Genomic DNA, 17,525 nt, shown 5'->3' with positions numbered 1-17,525 from the left:
GCGGGCACTTGCGCCCTTCATTCCACTTACTGCAGCATTGCGGCGTCATCAATTCTGGACTTGCACGAAGGCAACTTGCTTCTAGACATTTGGAGTCGAAATGGCAACTATATGAAGACCGCAGCTTTCCTTCCTTCTTTCGCACAGTGCTCTCTGGAACGCGGTCTTGCGACATCAATATTGGCAGCTTTTGCTGATTGTGCGTCAGCACTGTCGTCAGAAGATCACAAGAGACTGATCGATTCCAGCTTGCTTGTCGCCGTGACAAGCTATTCGGCGCACTTCGCTAATGAAAAATTGGATGAGCACCGAGACTCGATCTGGAGACAGATGTCCAATTGAATAACGTGTTACTACCTGGCACCTTCCTTGTGAGTGTCAGTTGTGCTAAGCACGTGTCTTCCGAGTACGGATTGAGGTACAGCATGGCACTTTCCTGCTGTGCTTGCCTACCTCATGCAGCCCGGACCAGCGCCTGACCCGATACCACCGCGCACCTGCCTCAACACTCCCATTCGTGCCTTCCTGCCGAGAACCAGAGCATGTCTGAGCAGGCGCGTTGACGGACGGGTCTCCATCTGCGGCTCGAGACGTCCAGAGTAGGGTGCTTGCACCCTTTCTCTTGGGATCTTACTCTGGTCGTTTCTCGAGCCGCATATGGAGACCCGTCCGTCAACGCATGCTTTCAGATGAGATACAGATGGTGTCTACTAGATTGAGCGTACTGTAGTCGTTGACGTGTCCCCATTCCTATGAGTAGTAACACCAGACGTAGAGAGCACCGGAAGATCACGAGCATCATAATCATCTACGGCCGACCGGCGCAGACGTTAGGCGACGGCGGCGGAGGTTTCTGCACATTAGACATAATCAAACGGTGAGAGGTATTCCAAGTATGAGGACCGGCAAAGAGGATTCACCTGTCCATTCACATCGGTAGAGATAAAGGTATGTGTGTCTACTTAGGTACCTAGTACCTAATAGTAGCGACCTGTGCATTTGCCGAGGCGCGATGACACCGTACATCTCCTTCGACAACATGGAAAACCTTGTCCATCTGCTTTACATATCCAGACACTTCAGACCTGAGCCGCGCCGATGACTGGATTCGATTCGGTTTTCTACATGACTCCATCATTCAGCATCCACGAGGAAGGTAGGAGATACTGAACGATAACGGCCCGGTTCTTGGATGGAGTTCTCCGCCCCTCCACGGCAATGATGGGACGTCCATGGTGCTTGCTGGCGAGCACAGCAAGGCCACGGGTCTTGCTCGGGCCCAAATCTTTTCATATGAATGGCAGCAGACACCTCACCGGCGTTGCAACATCTGGTGCAACTCACTCCTGATTGCAACCTCGGGAAAGCTCAGAGTAAGAACACCTTCATTTCGGCCATATCCGCTTCGTGCTTCAGGACGCTTCACCAAGATGGCAACGACGACGAACGGAATCAATGGCCACCACCCAAATGGCGTGCACACTGCAGCGTCGTCCAAAGACTTCTCGTCGTTCAAGGTGAATCAAAGCCGACTAATGGACCACATTCACGATGGCTGCCAATTCGGCGCTGCCTGGAAATATGGGGAGTGAGTGTTCCATACACCAGACTGTGCCAACCCGCTTCTCGCTCCTCCACTTACGGAATTACGAAACGCTGACCGCTCTCGCGGTGCCAGTGACCCTACAGAGACAGGCATGGCTCGCCTAGCCCTCAACGACGCCGACAAGGCAGTCCGCCAGTGGTTCACCACCAAAGCAGAGTCTATGGGTTGCACTGTCACAGTCGATGAGATGGGCAACCAGTTCGCCGTTCGGCAGGGGAAGAACGCTTCCGCGCCGCCCGTTATGATGGGATCTCACCTCGATGGTATGTTTTGCCTATCCTGAGCACGATCTCTTGACCGCTCCTTGCTGACTGTCACTAGTAAGTTCAACCGTCCAAGAGACGATATGAAAACGCTCGACCTGTCGTCTGACTACGTCCCTTGACTGCCATTCCGCTGAGTTCTCAGCTGATTCCAATGCCCCGCAGACTCAACCAACCGGCGGTCGGTACGACGGCATTCTTGGCGTCAACGCCGGCCTCGAAGTCCTGCGCGTGCTTGAGGACAACAAATATGTCTCCGAAGGCAACATCGGCGTAGTGAACTGGACTAACGAAGAGGGTGCGCGCTTCCCCATGATGGCCGTCAGCTCCGGCGTATGGGCAGGCGCAGTGTCACTCGAGAAAGCCTGGAACTTGGCAGAGGTGAGTGCCGGTGAGGACGGAAACAAGAAGACGATGAAGCAGGAGTTGGAGCGGATTGGTTACTTGGGGCCAGTAAAGTGTGACCATTCAGAGAACCCGTTTGCGGCACACTTCGAGTTGCACATTGAGCAGGGCCCCATCCTCGAGGCGGAGAAGAGGAGGGTAGGTGTCGTGAAGGGCGTGCAGGCTTTCAAGTGGTTCGAGATCGAGGTCTCGGGGAGGGACACGCACGCCGGCACCACGCCGTTCTATGCACGCAAGGACTCGATGCTGTGCGCCGCGAAAATGATTGTTGAGTCGAACAGGATCGCGAAAGCGGCTGGTGGCCTTGCCACGACAGGTATACTGACTCAGGAGCCTGGCAGCATAAACACAATGGCACATACTGTCCATTTCACGCTCGACATCCGGCACGTGGAAGACGCAGTTCTCGAGACCATTCGAAAGGAATGTGAGACGGCATTTGCGAAGATAGCCAAAGACGACAGCGAAGCAGGTTGCAAAGTCGAGTGGAAGGAACTGGTGGACAGTCCTGCGGTCAAGTTCCACGAGGATTGCATCAAGGCCGTGGAAGAAGCCGCGGAAGAAGTCTGTTCGGATCTGCCGAAGACGGCCACTGACGGAGGGAGCTTGTGGAAGCATATGATCAGTGGAGCGGGACACGACTCATGTTATACGAACCGCAGGTGTCCGACGAGCATGATTTTTGCCGTTACTAAGGATGGCATCTCGCATAATCCAGTGTATGGCACTTCCTTTCTACTTCAGGGGTGATGAGATTTAACTGACAATTCCCAGCGAGTACTGTAGTCCGGAGGACTGTGCGGTCGGGACGCAGGTATTGCTTGGGGCTGTCCTGAGGTTCGACAAGCGGAGGAAGTTCTAGAATCTGGAAGGGATGGCGTCTTCGCTGGGGCGACTTGGACTACCCGCTTCTTTCCTGCTAGACATTTTTTGTCAATGGAAATTACAGAATCCCCCACCAAATCTGTATCATTTCCAACCCCACACCTGCATCGATTCCACCACCTATATCCGCCTCTACGCCGCTGAGGTGATTGTCATGCTGCATCAACTAAGATCAACAGCAAATTTCTCCCTCAATTTTCCGCCCTTCCAGTAAAACAGCACTGGGGCGGGCATCAACGCCACAGTGACGAAGCCAAATACACTCATTCCCCAGCCGTAACCCAACTTCTCGAACAACCCAGACACGTACAGCGGAATCTGTGCACCCATCATACTTCGCAGAAACGCTCCAGCCGCCAACGCCGATGCTGCAAACTTTTCAAAGCTGTCGATGTAGTAGTTCTGCGTGCTGTTGAAGATGCACACTTGGCTGGCGCCAAAGAGAAGTGTTGCAGAGAGCGGAACAGGCCAAGGGCTGCTATTCTCGATTGTCCACGCAAACCAGAATAGAGAAACAGGAAGAAAGACGGCGCCGATGAATGCGATGGGTAGACGGTGTTCGGGCAGGCCCTCGCCGTCATTGGACTTGGCGAGCTTGCCGTAGATCCGGTCAATCGATGGGACAACGAAGATGGCCGCGAGGATGAAGCCGGTCGCAGGCGCGAGATAGGTGAGTGCGAGTTGGGTCTTGTTGAAGTCGTAGGGTGGGGATGGCCAAATGTTGGTGAAAGTTGAATAGAGGGTGAACATCGTGGCAAAGATGACAGCTTGGTAGATCTGGATCTCACATTAGCCGTGGCGCCGCGTGCAGGATATGAGTTAGAATGATAAGACAGCATAGGAGCTAAGATGGCTTGATGTCCCAACAACGTCGAAAACGGTAGAGGCCCCCGACCAGTGGAGGAAGCACTTACCGACATGATGAGAACGATAGGTTGTGTGAAGAGAATCCTGAGGGCACGATTGCAATTCTGCAGCGTTGTGAGCACACCCGAGGGACTGGAGAAAACTCTGGATGGGTACACGCACAGACAAGATCTTCTTGTAGATCGGCTGGTCCGATGCACCCTCGACGCGATACTGTGTATCAGGATGCTTCGATTGTAACTTCTTCTTCCGACCATCGAGCACAATCGGTGCATATGTCTCATAAAGAAAGAAATAGCTTGACAGACACATCAGTGTCGACACGACGAACAGGATCCAGAAGATATATCGCCAGTCCATATGGGCAACGATGAGACCGCCGAAAAAAGGGCCCAAGGAGGGCCCGAGTAGAGGACCGAGGAGATAGAAGCCGAGCACGCTGGCGCGTTCCTTGGCCTCAAACATGTCCGAGATGGAGCCTCCCCCATTTGCAACTCCAACGGAAGCAAACAGACCTGTGATGGTACGTAGAGTGATGAGCACGGGGAGGTTTCCAGCAAGAGCTGTAGGTATTTGCATGATGGTGAAGAGGACAAGGTTTGTCAGGAAAATCGTCCTACGTCCGAACGTTTCTGACATGGGAGCCAAAAAGAGCGGGCCAACCCCAAGCAGGTGCAAAAAGCCGGATTGTGCACCGACGATGGCTTGCTTCTCGACGCCAAATTCGGCGGCCACATTGGTGCTCGCGGGAGCTAGCATTGAGCTGGCCAGAGGGCAGAGGACTGTCATGGTTGCGAGGCTTGTCAGCATGATCTCGACATGTTTGCGACCGACCAGTGGCGGCGAGGATGTTTCCGATGGTCACTCACGGCCAATGAAGGTAATCTGCAGCACCTGAAAATACTTGATCTTTTTCGGCCATTTCTTTGGATCCTCCTCATCATCCTTGTCGAAGGTGATTACTTCCTCGTCACTGCCTTGATCGTCGCCATCCTGCCCGTGCCAACGCTCATTGTGCAGCAAAGGTGTACTTTCCACATCAGAGGAGCGTGGTGGTGACATTGAGGCTGCTGCAGCCGTCGTTGCCAGGAAGTTATGTCGGCGTAGGATCGTAGGCCATATAGGTCCAATGTATAGACGGGTTCGACTAGACACAATGACTCGACTAATGTACTCAGCAAAGCAAAGTTGACCACGACTTATGGTTTTTGTGCATGTTACTGGCTGCCTTGCTGAGTTTTCCCACGATGCCAGCCGCGTGGAAATTAGTGACGACATCACTCACTCACGAAAAGGTCTCCACAATATCTAGCCCGCGACTGGGCCGCATTACATGTACATGAACATTGAAGTAGGCCATCAGGTCGTACGTGTTCAACACCAAGGTCACCGATGGGCGACCTGATTGTTATAGGATACGATTTCAAGAAGAGCGGAAACTTACTGGTCCGCCGTCACTTCCTTGACACCCTTGAGTAAGGTTCAATAAAAGGCAAAACTACTCCACTTACAAGGCAACAAGAACTTCCCGGCCCGCAGGTTCTCGAATTGCCTCCTGGCTGTACACCTGGGAGCTCTGCAGAGGCTCCCGGCTCATTCATCCCATGACAACATTCGTGGAGTTCTTTCCCGTGGTTTGAACTGCATTAAGCCAAGTACGAAGCGTTGCAGATGTGCGTGTTGTCGCGCACGACGGTCAAGGCTGCTTCATCACCTTCCAGCGTCTGTATCGAATCTCTCTACCCGTGGGTTCACTTGAGACTGTCCGCTCCCGAGCAATCAGTCTGAAGCGCGGCTTCATGGTAATCGTTCGCGCCCGGCCTCCTTCTCCAAGACTTCGCTCGCGACAGTCTCAATCCACTCCTGCACCCGATCCTGGTAGTTCTGTCCCTCGGAAAGCTGCTTCATCCACTCGGGCCCCAAGCCAGCGCTCAAACCGCCAGCTGTGATCTCCTGCTGGGCTTGCATGATCATCAGTTCCATCTGTCCTTTCTTTCTGCTGTCGACGATATGCTCTGTTCGATCGTGCCTATAGTCCAGGTAGTGCTTTCCGAGGACATCTTCGGTAAGCTCTAGTACGAGGGAGCAAGCGACCTCGCGTAGGAACCTTGGATCCCTGTTTGCAGAGGAGGATCTTTTGACGTCGTCTGTAATGCAGTATCGTAGTAATCGCAGTAAACGCCATTTGCTGACAACGCGGCAGGGATGCCAGGGCTCTGGTATAAGATGGGATCGATCTTGAAGCTGAGAACGACATTTTGGCGCATCGCACCATGGAAGTCTTGCGTAGCAATCAGGGCGAGTATGATCTGATGGCGCAATTGGGGTAGCGGATAGGAGGTGATAGGATATGGTACCTGTTGTGAGGAGAGAGCTGACATGGACGACTGCAATCGAGGAAGGTACTGCTCGAGAAGGCTTGGTGGCTGTGAAGAGGAAGACTTGAGGATCTGGATGGCTTCCGTGAGTGTTGTACTGGGAGCCTGTGACGCCATTCCTTTCGAGGCCTTCTCGCGCTCACAACGCGCGCAATCGCAGAAGAAAAAGTACCGTTCCAACAATTCTGACTGCCGTCGTGCTCGGTCTGCCGCGGCGTCGATGTACGTGATCCGCAGCTCGTCGCCTGCGTCAATCGGGCGCAGGGCGTGCACAGATATGCTCCCATGATGCACTTTCGGCAGTGGTTTCAGCTGCACCGAGTCCGACATATCGAAGCGAACGATAGCATTCGGCTCGCAGCTATGATTGATCAAGGCAGGCAATGGGTGAAGTACAACTCCGATTGGATCAAATGTAGGTGTTGTTAGTGTGAATGAATTCACCATTAGTATGCAGCATAGCTGAACGATCTGATCAATAGCGATCGAGGTTCCGGAATAGGTCTTGAGAGCCTTCGTCATGAGAAAGATGTTCTGCCATTTCTCTCCCCCAGCTTCGCTGAGCTCTTCCTGGTGGGACTCGAGGGTGAAAAGCTGAGTCCATTCATCCCCAGGTAGAAGATCGTTTTCATGTTGTAGGAGAAGTCTGAGTATGGCTCGGACGGTGCTGGGTAGTATTCGTGGCTGTAGCCTCTGGAAAATCGGGCACTCGTGCCTGTGATACGCTTTCCACGAGAGTCGTTGGCAGGCCTTGTTGCAGAAGCGAACAGCGCGACATCCCGTACACGTCTTCAACTCAATATCTTGTGCTTCAGACGTCGATGAAATGACAATTTCTGCGTCACTTGAACGTAGACAGGCATAGCAGGTCGTCGGTAGATGAGAAGTGTCGATTGCCGACAGAAGTGGTCGTTGTACGAAGACGATCTGATCTTGGGGAGCGAATGTCTTGGTCGCATACAGACCATTTCCTCGTCCCGGTATCGACCTTCTCTCGACGCCGGCAGGAAAGAGTGGCACTTCATGGCCCTGTATGCTGTTCGACATCCTTGAAAGCAAACCTTACTCCATGGATGCTACCAAACAAAATTCCAGATAGGAAAAGCGGAACTCACGCTCAAGAAGCCGTGCTTGTGGGTCGTAGCCTTACGCCAGTGTCATGCTAGCGAATCCGTAGCTACAGAGAACGTGCCACATTCATAATTCCCGAGATTTGGCTTATGTGCACGACTACAAAGCAAGACATCTAGGTATAACGTACTGGAAGGTGATGAATCAAATGCGGCGCACCGTGGGAACCACTTGTGCATTACGGGGGTAAGAATGCTCAATATCATGGAACGGTTGACGTACACCGATATTGCTCCATGCTGAGACAACGTGGTCGAAGGCCTCAGTCCAAAAGCTGAGGATGGAGTGCGTGCCCGTGTCATACTGCCTCGATGCATGTGTGGATCCCAGAGAAGCACCGATATAAACCATACAAACTCAACGTGTTCTCTGGGCTGGCGAAGCAGTCAAAGCAGCATCGGCCTTCTATAACTCGGCAGACATCAACGCTGACATCGTTGTCCAGCAATGCTCCTCTTCTCACCTCGTTCAAGGTTGCCAGCCAAAGCACTGGCGGTGAGCGCGTGGTGTGTGTGTGCCAACGATGGCATTCGGACCTGGACTGATGCGCTTGGCGGGTTCTTGCATGGCTCCGTGGTGGAATGATTCCTCTCGTGACCAGTGAGTGCTAGAAGCAGACGGGTCCACTCTTTCAATAGGCAAAGCGGACAAGATCTCTGCAAGTGAGTTGCCTCGCCGCCTGATCTGTATTGTTTGTCAACTTACCAGCAGGTCGTTCATACTTCAAAGTTCCTGATTATTTCTCCTTCATTCTCCTTCATAGTTGCTTGCACCAAAGCACCCAATCATCAACCGCGTCCCTACGACAAGTCAACTGCAAAGACCAGTGATGCCAAGGCAAGCTCCTTAGCACATCGCCCGCAACAAGATGAACACTCCGGAAGCCGACACAAAGTCGAAGAAGGGCGACAACGAGAAGAGAAAGCAGGCTAAGAGAGACAAGAAAAAGGCGAAGAAGAGGGCTGAAAATACCGAGACGGTGCTGAATGGCAAAAATGCAGCCAACGATGTGTCGTCGAGAAGTATCGAGGCCGGAAACTGGCTCATAGCCTTCGGCGAGTCCGATAAGCGACTCACAGACCTGCCTGCCACCATCCTGCGGTCGATTCTAGCTGAAGTACTTCCGGACCGCATTCAGCTTCGAGGAGAAGGATTCCAGACGGACTGGAAGCTGACCTGGAACCAAACAACCGTGTGGGCACCAAAGTTGATGCTGGTCAATAAGGCGATGAAGACGGCTGTCCGACCACTGCTAGGAGAGCGCATCGCTATTACCGCCGTATACCGCTGTCCCCTTGAATTTGCTATTAGATCCGAATTCTCAACCTCCCCAAATATACCCCCTCCGCTGATTCCCCTCGAGGTCTTCCCGGGATACATCGTCAAGCGCACGAAAGAGCTCCGGGTCCACCAATCCCCACTCCAAACCATGTTCCGATCGCATACAATGGACGTCTCGGCTTTCCGCAAATTGGAAAGCATGGAAGTCGTACTCGGTGACATTTGTCGGAATGTCGAGAATCTGGGTCAAATTGGCGACGAAGATGGCTTCGTCACTTTCAACAATGGCGAAAAGTGCTACATTCGTCAGAAGCTCCTCGAAATTCCAAATGCCCTCAGCTCCGCGGGTATTGACTGGGAAGAGCTCGCAGACAATACTGCGTCGGAGCTGGGACTTGATTACTCGCAGCTGAAGAGAAATGGGCAATGGAGACGTCTCCTTGCTCAGATGCTGAGGAATTCGTTCTTGCCAATGAGCCGCTGGGAGACACTGAATGCAATATGCGGCTCGGTGCTCGATCTCAATCGCGAGAACGTAATCGGCCTGAGAGACGAAGCAGTCCTGAAGATTGTGCTGCAAGACAGCGATCGCAGCGACCGAAAGGTATGTTTCCATGGACGCGATATGCGTAGATGCTGACATCGATGATAGATTGCGCATCTGGAGATCGACTCTTCGGGAAATAAGTGGCTCTATTTCTGGCCGGACTTCCTCGAGCTGTACACAAAGTAGGGTCTATGGCTCTCAAGGAAGCCTCATTTAACAGACCGCCAGAGGCTTCAGAAAGATCCCATAGAGAGACTTGCAACCGCGGGTTGTTCGATGTTCGATTGGACCACTTCAGGATCGAGAGTCATGGCCAACGAAGCCATCAAGACCCTGCATGATATCTTGAGCGACACCACCACTCAATACTAGCTTCACCAAATTCTTGAGAACGCTTCTTTTCACACCTCCCAGCTTCGGCTGCCAAACACCTTGATAGGCTGCATGATCGTGCTTTCCGTTGCTGGCATCCCTTGCGATTCCTTTCATTGTATCGCGAGCAGGACTGTCGATCATTCTCGTGGATAGAATCTTCAGTTTTTTTGATAAGTCGGATTGACCGATGCTAACCGCGACGATAGCGTCTGCTACCTTCAATTCTTCGTGACTAGGGTCGAAGAGAATATTGTCACTGACGGCTGCGGTCAGTAGAGTGATTGGTGGGCGTGCTGGCTCTGTTTGAGGGAAGAGGGTTTGACTGGCTAACCAGTCATCATCAGCCACCGGATCTTCTTCGCCTTCGCTCTTCAGTCTTGGGATCCTCGTATCTCTGAGCGCTAGGTGTGTCGCCAGACTCAGGAGCGGAAGCGGGTATGCCTGTAGACCATGCGGCGAGATGAGCAGTACATCGACGTAGATGTGCCAGTGAAATCGTGAATTGATGATCAATTTGTCCGGTAGCGCTGAATGGAGGAGGGGCTCGCGAAGCATCTCTTCCAAGTAGATGAGTGAGGCGTCGTCGTCGCGGGAGGATGGCAGTGTCAGTGACAGGGAAATCCACTTCGACGAACTAGCATTGTTCACGGCGCTCTCCTCGAAGCCCGGGACCGCCGAAGGCGGGCTTCGCTCAACCTCCAGCTTGACACCAACGATCGACTCACTTCCATCACTGAAGCTGACATGGGCGCTGCCATTGGTGAGCGGTAGGACGCCGGTCTCCGCATCTAGGCTCTGAAGTCGGTGGAAGAACGAGAATCTGATCGGATGGGCGGTATCGAAGCCAAAGACGTATATAGACAGGACAGCTCGGCAGGCGAGAATGGTAGTGCAGCGCTCGTTGCTGACGGCATGATTGACCGTCCTTCTGCGGGCTAGCTGTTGCTCGCAAACGGCGTAGATTGTTGTAAATATTGGCAAGGTGCTGTGGCGTTGTCGTGGATACAAGAGCAGAAATTCACCACCACTCAGTCCAATCCTATCGCGTAGCGTCAAGCGAATATGCCCTGCAGGAATGAGGCTGTCGAGAAAGGCTCCCAGTAGTGGCGCAAGTTTTACTGCACGTTTAGCTTGGGACGCTTTCTTCAGCGAGGTCGAAGGGAGGGGTGTCACAGTCTGTGTCTGTGTCATTTGAATTGGACATAACGACCAGCGAATGCAGCTAAGGTCTTGATATTGAGATCGATCACCAGAGAGATTTGTTATTCTGTAATATATTCGCTTTCTTGTTCTATGCTCATTGTCTTGCACGTGCCCAGTATACCCGAGTTGGGAAGAGCAGAACTCGGGTGTCTTGTACGTGAAACAGACAGAGGTGCAGGAAAGTAAAAAATGTCAACGAAGTCGTCCTTGACATACTACGACTACGGACTGCACGCAATGTCTCCGGACAGGTGGTGCAAAGGACAATTGCCAAGTGACATCACAAACCTTCGAGACAGGCATCTACTGGTCATCAAACCTCAAGCGTGAAGCAGTTCTTGAGAGTCAACCGTGATGATGCTATTCCTACGCATAGGCATGATGCACCAAGACTGGGTGTATCTGCGCGATATCAACGCGAATCTCGGCTAGACTCATACCGGCAGTGTCGCATGCAGGCTGCTGTGCCCGACATTCACGGCGACTGCCTTAGGCGAAGTGGTCTTTCGTATGGATGAGGCATCGACGGACGGAGGATCTACAGTAGACCTAGACTTGACAGTCGTTAGCTGTGCTCGCCGAAGGTGAAGAAGGACTTGTTTGCGTCAACATTGGAAATCAGACATCCAAGGAAGATATTCGCCATCAACGACACCGCGACTTAAAGTAGGTTCTCATGCGCGGGCTATGGTGGAAACTGCGAATGTAGGAAGATTTTCATCATAGGAGAAGGATAGACTGTTCGACTTGGGACGTACCGTGAGTGTTGAGAGTCGTGCGCAGCGAGGGCGGGCGAGATGAAGGTATTTACTGCAGGATCCCGTTAGCTTAGGAACCCAAAGGCAGAAGAACAGCAGATGCGGTAGCTGTCAGTCAGACATCAAATACTGGCAAGTAACAGACCGTCCAGCTAGACAGTCCGAGCGTCTCTTCAAGGGCGACTCAGACGAGAAAGAAGTTGTTGAAGTTGTTGTCATCTTTGAACAGAGTAGACAAATGGTTGGATGGACGGGCTTACCAAGTTAGTTCTGCAGCGAAAGTCACCGGACTATTCAAGAAGCAGGGCAGGTATGGCGTCGAGAAGTCGACGGGCGAGGTGTCATTGCGCTCATCGCGAGCCAGCTCGTATTCATTGTCATTACGAAGGGAACAGCCTGGCGAGAAGTGCTGAATTTCAAGAAATAAAATAACTGAAAATAAAAGTTGCCGGAGAAAAGACGACGACATAAGGCTGATTCACACTACGCTCTAAGCAGTATAGTAGCCCAGTCATGTGATCAGCGTCTCCGACCGATAGCGTCAGGGAGGAGAAGACAGTCGGGCTGGGCTGGGAGCACGCTGTCTCGCCTTCGCCCCCAGTGGGAAGGCCCGAAGATTCCATTTCTGCTGGCAAGCCGCTGACCCATCGCTCCCGCAACACCTTCGACTGCACTTCCACCACGGACAGCGCCATCAATTATCGGGCTCCTTCATCCTCGAGTCCGCGTCGCGCGTTGTATTGCATAGACGGCATCAACTTACTGCACTCTATTTATCGACGTGGCCTCTACCGCACAAATACGATCGTTACCTGCACGTCCTAACAACCTGGGCCTGTCGATCGTCTCAATCTCCGAGCCTACCTCAATTGCGATAACCTTCTCCCGCCTGACTTCACGCCGAAAGGTACTCGACAGCCGACCTCGTCTGTTGGCGTTGTCATATAAAGGTCTATACAACAGTATACACCCCATATATACCTACACTGCCGGCAATGGACCTTGTGCGCATCGATCGCGCCATTAATTTGTGATCTTGGGGGGTCTCGCTTCGTGCCAAACTCGAGCCACCAGCCACACGCCCTCACCCACCATTCCTGTACATCACGTTTCCCGCTCCAGCTCCTCGTCCGTGCATCCAGCTGCCCCGCGGTCCCACCATCAGATCGTCTATACGCATGATAGCAATAAACAATATAGCGACAGCTTAAAGTGCCGGCGCTGGCGAAATTCGGCGGGCCTTGCGACGACCCTGTGACGCGATCGCTGCGTCCGCAACTTCGTCGCCGCCCTAGCCTTCGGTGCGGCGAGCGCTCGACTGCACCGGCAGAATAAGATCAGGCATTCGGTCGCTTCTGCTGCTTATTGCGTCGTCGTCGAGAACTGCACAGCTCAGCCACCATGATGGCTGCACAGCAGGCTTTCCCGCCCGGAATGGGTCCTGGCCATCCGATGGCAGCTGGTCATCCAATGGCCGCGATGCAGCATCCTGGTGGACACATGGGCGGTCATCCTCCTGGTATGATGCAGGCCATGCATCCAGGTGTATCTGGACCACAGGGAACGCCTGGTCCCATGGTAACGGGAATGCCACCAGGCAAGGCACGCCTGCGCCGGGCCACATGCCAGGTAATTCGATGGCGATGGCCCATCTCGGTCCACAGCAGCACATGTTCCAACAACAGGGAGCTCCCATAAACTTCGCGCAGATGAACCCTGGCGCACAGCAACAGTTGCAGCAACAAGCCATGATGCGCCAGCGCATGATGCAACAAATGCAGCAGCAGTCACAGCAAGGCATGCCGATGAACATGGCCAACAATCCCAATTTCACGCAGGCCCAACTCGCTCAAATGAAGATGAATATGCCGATCCAACATCAGATGCAACAAATGCAGAACCCTAACATGCCACCGCAGTTCCGAAGCCAGCAGCAACATCAACAACAGCTTCTCGCTGCTCACCAGCATCAGCAACAGCAGGCCGTCCTAGCCCAACAGAGGCAGGCCGCAGCAATGCAAATGTCGCGGTCGCAGGGAGAACAGCAGCAAGCACAAGCAGCTGCCGCCGCTGCAGCTCAGGCGCAGCAGACGAGCCAACCTCCGCAACCCCACCCCACTCCTGCACCCCAGAATCAACCTCCATCCCAACCCACACCTCAACCTCAGCCAACCCCAAGTCAGACACCCGTTCCTCAAAACAAAGCCCCTCCCTCGCAACCTCCTGCTGCGGCGAATCAACAAACGCCGCAACAAGCACCTCCACAGAATCAGACCACTCCGCAAGTCAAGCAAGGCGACGGTGAAGACGAGGCTCAAATGAAGCAACAAGACCCTGCCACCGGCCTCGGGATGCAAGATCTGTCGAAGGACCAGCTGTTCCCTGGGCAGTCTATTCTCCAACTGATCATGTTTCAAGACTCGTTAGCATCACCTCAAAGACCAATGGACATCGAATGGTGGAACGAAGTCATTGCGAAGCATTTCTCGCCGATCGGGACACTCAAGATGCAGTTGTACAATACGAGAAACGGCCAAGACAAGTCATACCTGCTTCAAGCTGCGTCTTTAGCTCGCTTCTACCACGCGCACTTCGTCGGCGGAGTCCAGCAGATACAGCTCACTTCTTTTGACCACTCGCAGCAAAAGCAAGCCAATGGCCAGGTCTTTGTGCAGTGCTCATCAGCTTCCTTGATGTACGTCTTCGCAAACGACATCCGCGTGAGCACCTCGGGCTCCATGATGGTGTTGTTCGACGAATTCAACAAGATAGTCAAGCTTGATCTGATAACAGCGGGTTGGCAAGAGTTCATTCCTCGATCGATGGCGTCTACGGCGCTGGCGGCACAACGGTCGCCGCAACAGAATATTAAGCAGAGTCCCAAGGCATCCAACAAAAACGTGAAAAAAGTGCAGCAGCAAGAGCAAGCCGAGGCGTCTGAGGTGACTTTGCAGTCGTCTGGTGTGTGCGAGTGGGGCATACCAACACGTGTGTTGCGATTTCTTGAGGTAAGTCATCCCCATCCTGAGCAGCACTTCAACTAAGGCGTTAGATTGTCGAGATCTGCTTTCACATGGCTCCGCTCATGGAATATTACCACGCACATCCAGGTAGCACACCATTCCAGTCCCTGCAGAACATGAATCAGGACAGCGCTCAGCAAATGGCTCAGGCACGAATGCAGAACCAGGTTGCTCGTCAGGCCAATGGTCAAGTCCAATTCCTCAATCAAGCTGGAATGAATGGACCTACCCAGTTCTCATCTCCCGGAATGGCCCACCTGGGCCTGCCTCAATCGCAAGGCTCGCCACACCTCGGAGGACCGGTTCATACGCCCTCACCGGCTCAGAACGCCCAGGGCGGCGTGCCCATGATGCACCAGATGAGTGCACAGGGCAGTAACCTGAGTGGCAGCCAAGGTCCAAGTACCAATACATCTCCAAATGTAAGCAACAAAAGGAGGAGACCGAGTACGGTGAAAGTGGAAGACGACAATGCCAGTGCTAACCAAGACGGCAATCAGTCAAAGGTCAAACCTAGTCCACGAATCGGCGGAAAACGTCAGAAAGCCTCTTAGGAAGAGAGACATGATGGTTCCTCCTCCGCAGTACCACCCGCCAAGGCCGGCGCCGAGAAGGACTACATCTTCACTTTCGATAGTCGCATAGCGACACACATCGCGCGTGAGCAAAGCTTCACCTGCTCGACATGCGGAAGGAATTTTACCGAACTTCGATCACTCGATTCCCACATTCTAGGACCGGATGGGTCTCGTTGCCCGCGTGCACGCATGTATACGCAGCATAGGCGGGCGTGATATCGGATAGCCTCTGAGATGGACCCATAAATGCAACGAAAGACGATTATTGGAGAACACGAGCATTCTGGGTTGATGACTAGGAGGATCTGACAGAAGTTCTGTAACTCCGAAATTGGCCGCGCATGGCTGCCCAAATCCCATCGTGCAAACCACCATCACGGCCAATTTCCATGACACTGCGCCGGATCAATTAGTGAACACATATCTCGGGATAGTGCCTTTGTTTGTCGACAGCGACACAGGGCACTCCTACTGCTCATGGACTGGACACCTACGAGGCGAGCGTCGAGCGGCGCGATCCTGGGGCAAATCCGCGGTGGGGCCCGCCTCGAGGACACATTTCACATACAGCATGCTGGTAGATGGGACGGACATTTTTGTATTATATTTTGAATTTCATGATGGGGTTGCTTGCTGGGAGTCTTGTCCGGCCTTCGTGGTCGTGATGGCATTGGGTCGATTGTAGATTGGCGTTAGAACATGAAACGGACGCGTATCTGGGACGAAGCATGGTTCATCCTCAGTTGCGCACAACATGCACGTTAAGAAGGGCAGAGATGTGTGTACAGAACGAAGTAATTCCAGATGTCTTTATTCTTACCAAGTGTTAGGAAGTCTCGAAAGCAATCGTGATTCAGCGGGTAACCAGTCTCTGTCACCGATGATTACTTATGATCACTTGCTCTTGCTACATAACTCGGTCGAAAGCTCCTTCCGATCGTCCTTCGTAGATGGTCATTAAGTACCTTCCCTCCCGGTCGAGCCTCGCACAATCGAATGGGGGTCGGTGCTTGTACTTTAATTTTCACCTCTGCTTGATCTTTGCATGTGACGATTTCCTGACCACCTCAGGCATGCTAGACAGCATAGTGGGCCAACGCAATTCAACTTCATCCTGCCTTCCGTCCAAGCAGTGCCTCAACCAAATGCTCCAGACGATATTGAAGTACTCCGCAACTCCTGTCAGCAAATGCCACCAGCCGTGCCCTTCCAACAAGATGCCCCACGGCAAGCCGACAGCTCGTCTCCACCGTCTCAAGTCATCGCAGTAGATATTGTCGAGATTCCAGACAAGAAACCCGGAAGCTACCGAAAGCAGACCAAACGGGATCATCTTCCACATAGCTCTCAGAATATCCCCATCCCTCCGGTCACGCCGAGCCTGCTCGGCGGCAGATACACCCTGAACAGACATTCGTCTTGATGGCCGCAACGTCTTCTCCATCTTCCATAAACTGCGGAAAAAGACAACAGCTGTAAGAAACGCAAACACATTTTGATGAAACACCGGGTCTCCAAGATAATGATAGTATCCCGTGACGAAAATAGCTATACCCCCAACCAACACTCCAAGCAGCACCCTATTCCGACCCTCCAGTCCATGCTCAAAGGTTGCAAAGAACAATATACAAGTGGTGTATATCATGCTCAACTCATCGAGTAGTTGCATCGGGTACTTCAGAGTGGAGTGGAAGATGAAGCTGCCAACTCCGATCATGAGGTATGAGCTGAAAGCCCATAAGAATATGCGATCATGCCGTTGCGAGAGGCAGTTGCGAATGCCTCGCTGGGCAAGGTAGATAAACCAGAGATTGGTGAGGGAATTGATCAGCTCGGCCGAGTATGGTGTTGCGTAGTAGTCTTCTTCGCACCAATTGCTTCGTTCACCGTTAGCTTAGATTGGGACGCGGAACAGGAGTACCAGATCGAGGAGTTGAAATCATGTCCGAGACCATATGTTGCGCTCTGCTTCCAGTCCAAGCATGGAAAGTAACTCACATAGTCGAGGTCACAGGCCGCCAGTAGCCGGAGAGGGCGCCCGATGGGTACGGCCAGGACAGCATGGAGCTCATGTTATAAGTCGGACCTGCTGAATTGATCAAGAAATGTACCTACGATTGAATTGGACATGCAGAACGACATAATGACAAGACTACCAAAATCGCAAAGTGCGCGCGTGGTGGAGCTTTTGATACAGCTTCGTAGCGAGACCCGTTGGTATCCGA

The 17,525-nt window shown here is 52.8% G+C and overlaps 7 protein-coding genes across 7 annotated transcripts; 3 read left to right on the top strand and 4 right to left on the bottom strand.

Annotated features, from left to right (window-relative positions):
• Positions 1 to 1,430: 1,430 nt before the first annotated feature.
• On the top strand, positions 1,431 to 3,136 carry AB675_10594 (Hydantoin utilization protein C; the record flags this gene model as incomplete). Its single annotated transcript, XM_018139377.1, has 4 exons — positions 1,431 to 1,588; positions 1,679 to 1,869; positions 2,015 to 2,993; positions 3,049 to 3,136. The coding sequence occupies 4 exons, from the start codon at positions 1,431 to 1,433 to the stop codon at positions 3,134 to 3,136; spliced, it is 1,416 nt and encodes a 471-aa protein (XP_018000821.1).
• A 185-nt stretch (positions 3,137 to 3,321) lies between these two features.
• AB675_10593 (putative transporter mfc1) lies at positions 3,322 to 5,088 on the bottom strand (the record flags this gene model as incomplete). The annotated part of the gene is made up of 4 exons (XM_018139376.1): positions 3,322 to 3,936; positions 4,074 to 4,130; positions 4,189 to 4,808; positions 4,896 to 5,088. The coding sequence occupies 4 exons, from the start codon at positions 5,086 to 5,088 to the stop codon at positions 3,322 to 3,324; spliced, it is 1,485 nt and encodes a 494-aa protein (XP_018000769.1).
• A 735-nt stretch (positions 5,089 to 5,823) lies between these two features.
• On the bottom strand, positions 5,824 to 6,734 carry AB675_10592 (uncharacterized protein; the record flags this gene model as incomplete). Its single annotated transcript, XM_018139375.1, has 2 exons — positions 5,824 to 6,098; positions 6,134 to 6,734. 2 exons carry the CDS (start codon positions 6,732 to 6,734, stop codon positions 5,824 to 5,826), a joined length of 876 nt encoding a protein of 291 aa, XP_018000912.1.
• A 1,669-nt stretch (positions 6,735 to 8,403) lies between these two features.
• Positions 8,404 to 9,549, top strand: AB675_10591 (uncharacterized protein; the record flags this gene model as incomplete). The annotated part of the gene is made up of 2 exons (XM_018139374.1): positions 8,404 to 9,420; positions 9,469 to 9,549. 2 exons carry the CDS (start codon positions 8,404 to 8,406, stop codon positions 9,547 to 9,549), a joined length of 1,098 nt encoding a protein of 365 aa, XP_018000908.1.
• A 108-nt stretch (positions 9,550 to 9,657) lies between these two features.
• AB675_10590 (uncharacterized protein) lies at positions 9,658 to 10,929 on the bottom strand (the record flags this gene model as incomplete). Its single annotated transcript, XM_018139373.1, has 1 exon — positions 9,658 to 10,929. The coding sequence occupies one exon, from the start codon at positions 10,927 to 10,929 to the stop codon at positions 9,658 to 9,660; it is 1,272 nt and encodes a 423-aa protein (XP_018000687.1).
• A 2,174-nt stretch (positions 10,930 to 13,103) lies between these two features.
• On the top strand, positions 13,104 to 15,276 carry AB675_10589 (uncharacterized protein; the record flags this gene model as incomplete). Its single annotated transcript, XM_018139371.1, has 3 exons — positions 13,104 to 13,277; positions 13,832 to 14,707; positions 14,956 to 15,276. The coding sequence occupies 3 exons, from the start codon at positions 13,104 to 13,106 to the stop codon at positions 15,274 to 15,276; spliced, it is 1,371 nt and encodes a 456-aa protein (XP_018000713.1).
• A 1,048-nt stretch (positions 15,277 to 16,324) lies between these two features.
• Positions 16,325 to 17,372, bottom strand: AB675_10588 (Alkaline ceramidase 3; the record flags this gene model as incomplete). Its single annotated transcript, XM_018139370.1, has 2 exons — positions 16,325 to 17,177; positions 17,299 to 17,372. 2 exons carry the CDS (start codon positions 17,370 to 17,372, stop codon positions 16,325 to 16,327), a joined length of 927 nt encoding a protein of 308 aa, XP_018000761.1.
• Positions 17,373 to 17,525: the final 153 nt, after the last annotated feature.

This window comes from Cyphellophora attinorum, assembly GCF_001299255.1.
Source record: "Cyphellophora attinorum strain CBS 131958 chromosome Unknown Contig11, whole genome shotgun sequence".
Classification (NCBI taxonomy): domain Eukaryota; kingdom Fungi; phylum Ascomycota; class Eurotiomycetes; order Chaetothyriales; family Cyphellophoraceae; genus Cyphellophora; species Cyphellophora attinorum.
Note: the sequence above shows the minus strand (reverse complement) of the source record. Positions and strands in the feature narration are given on the sequence as shown.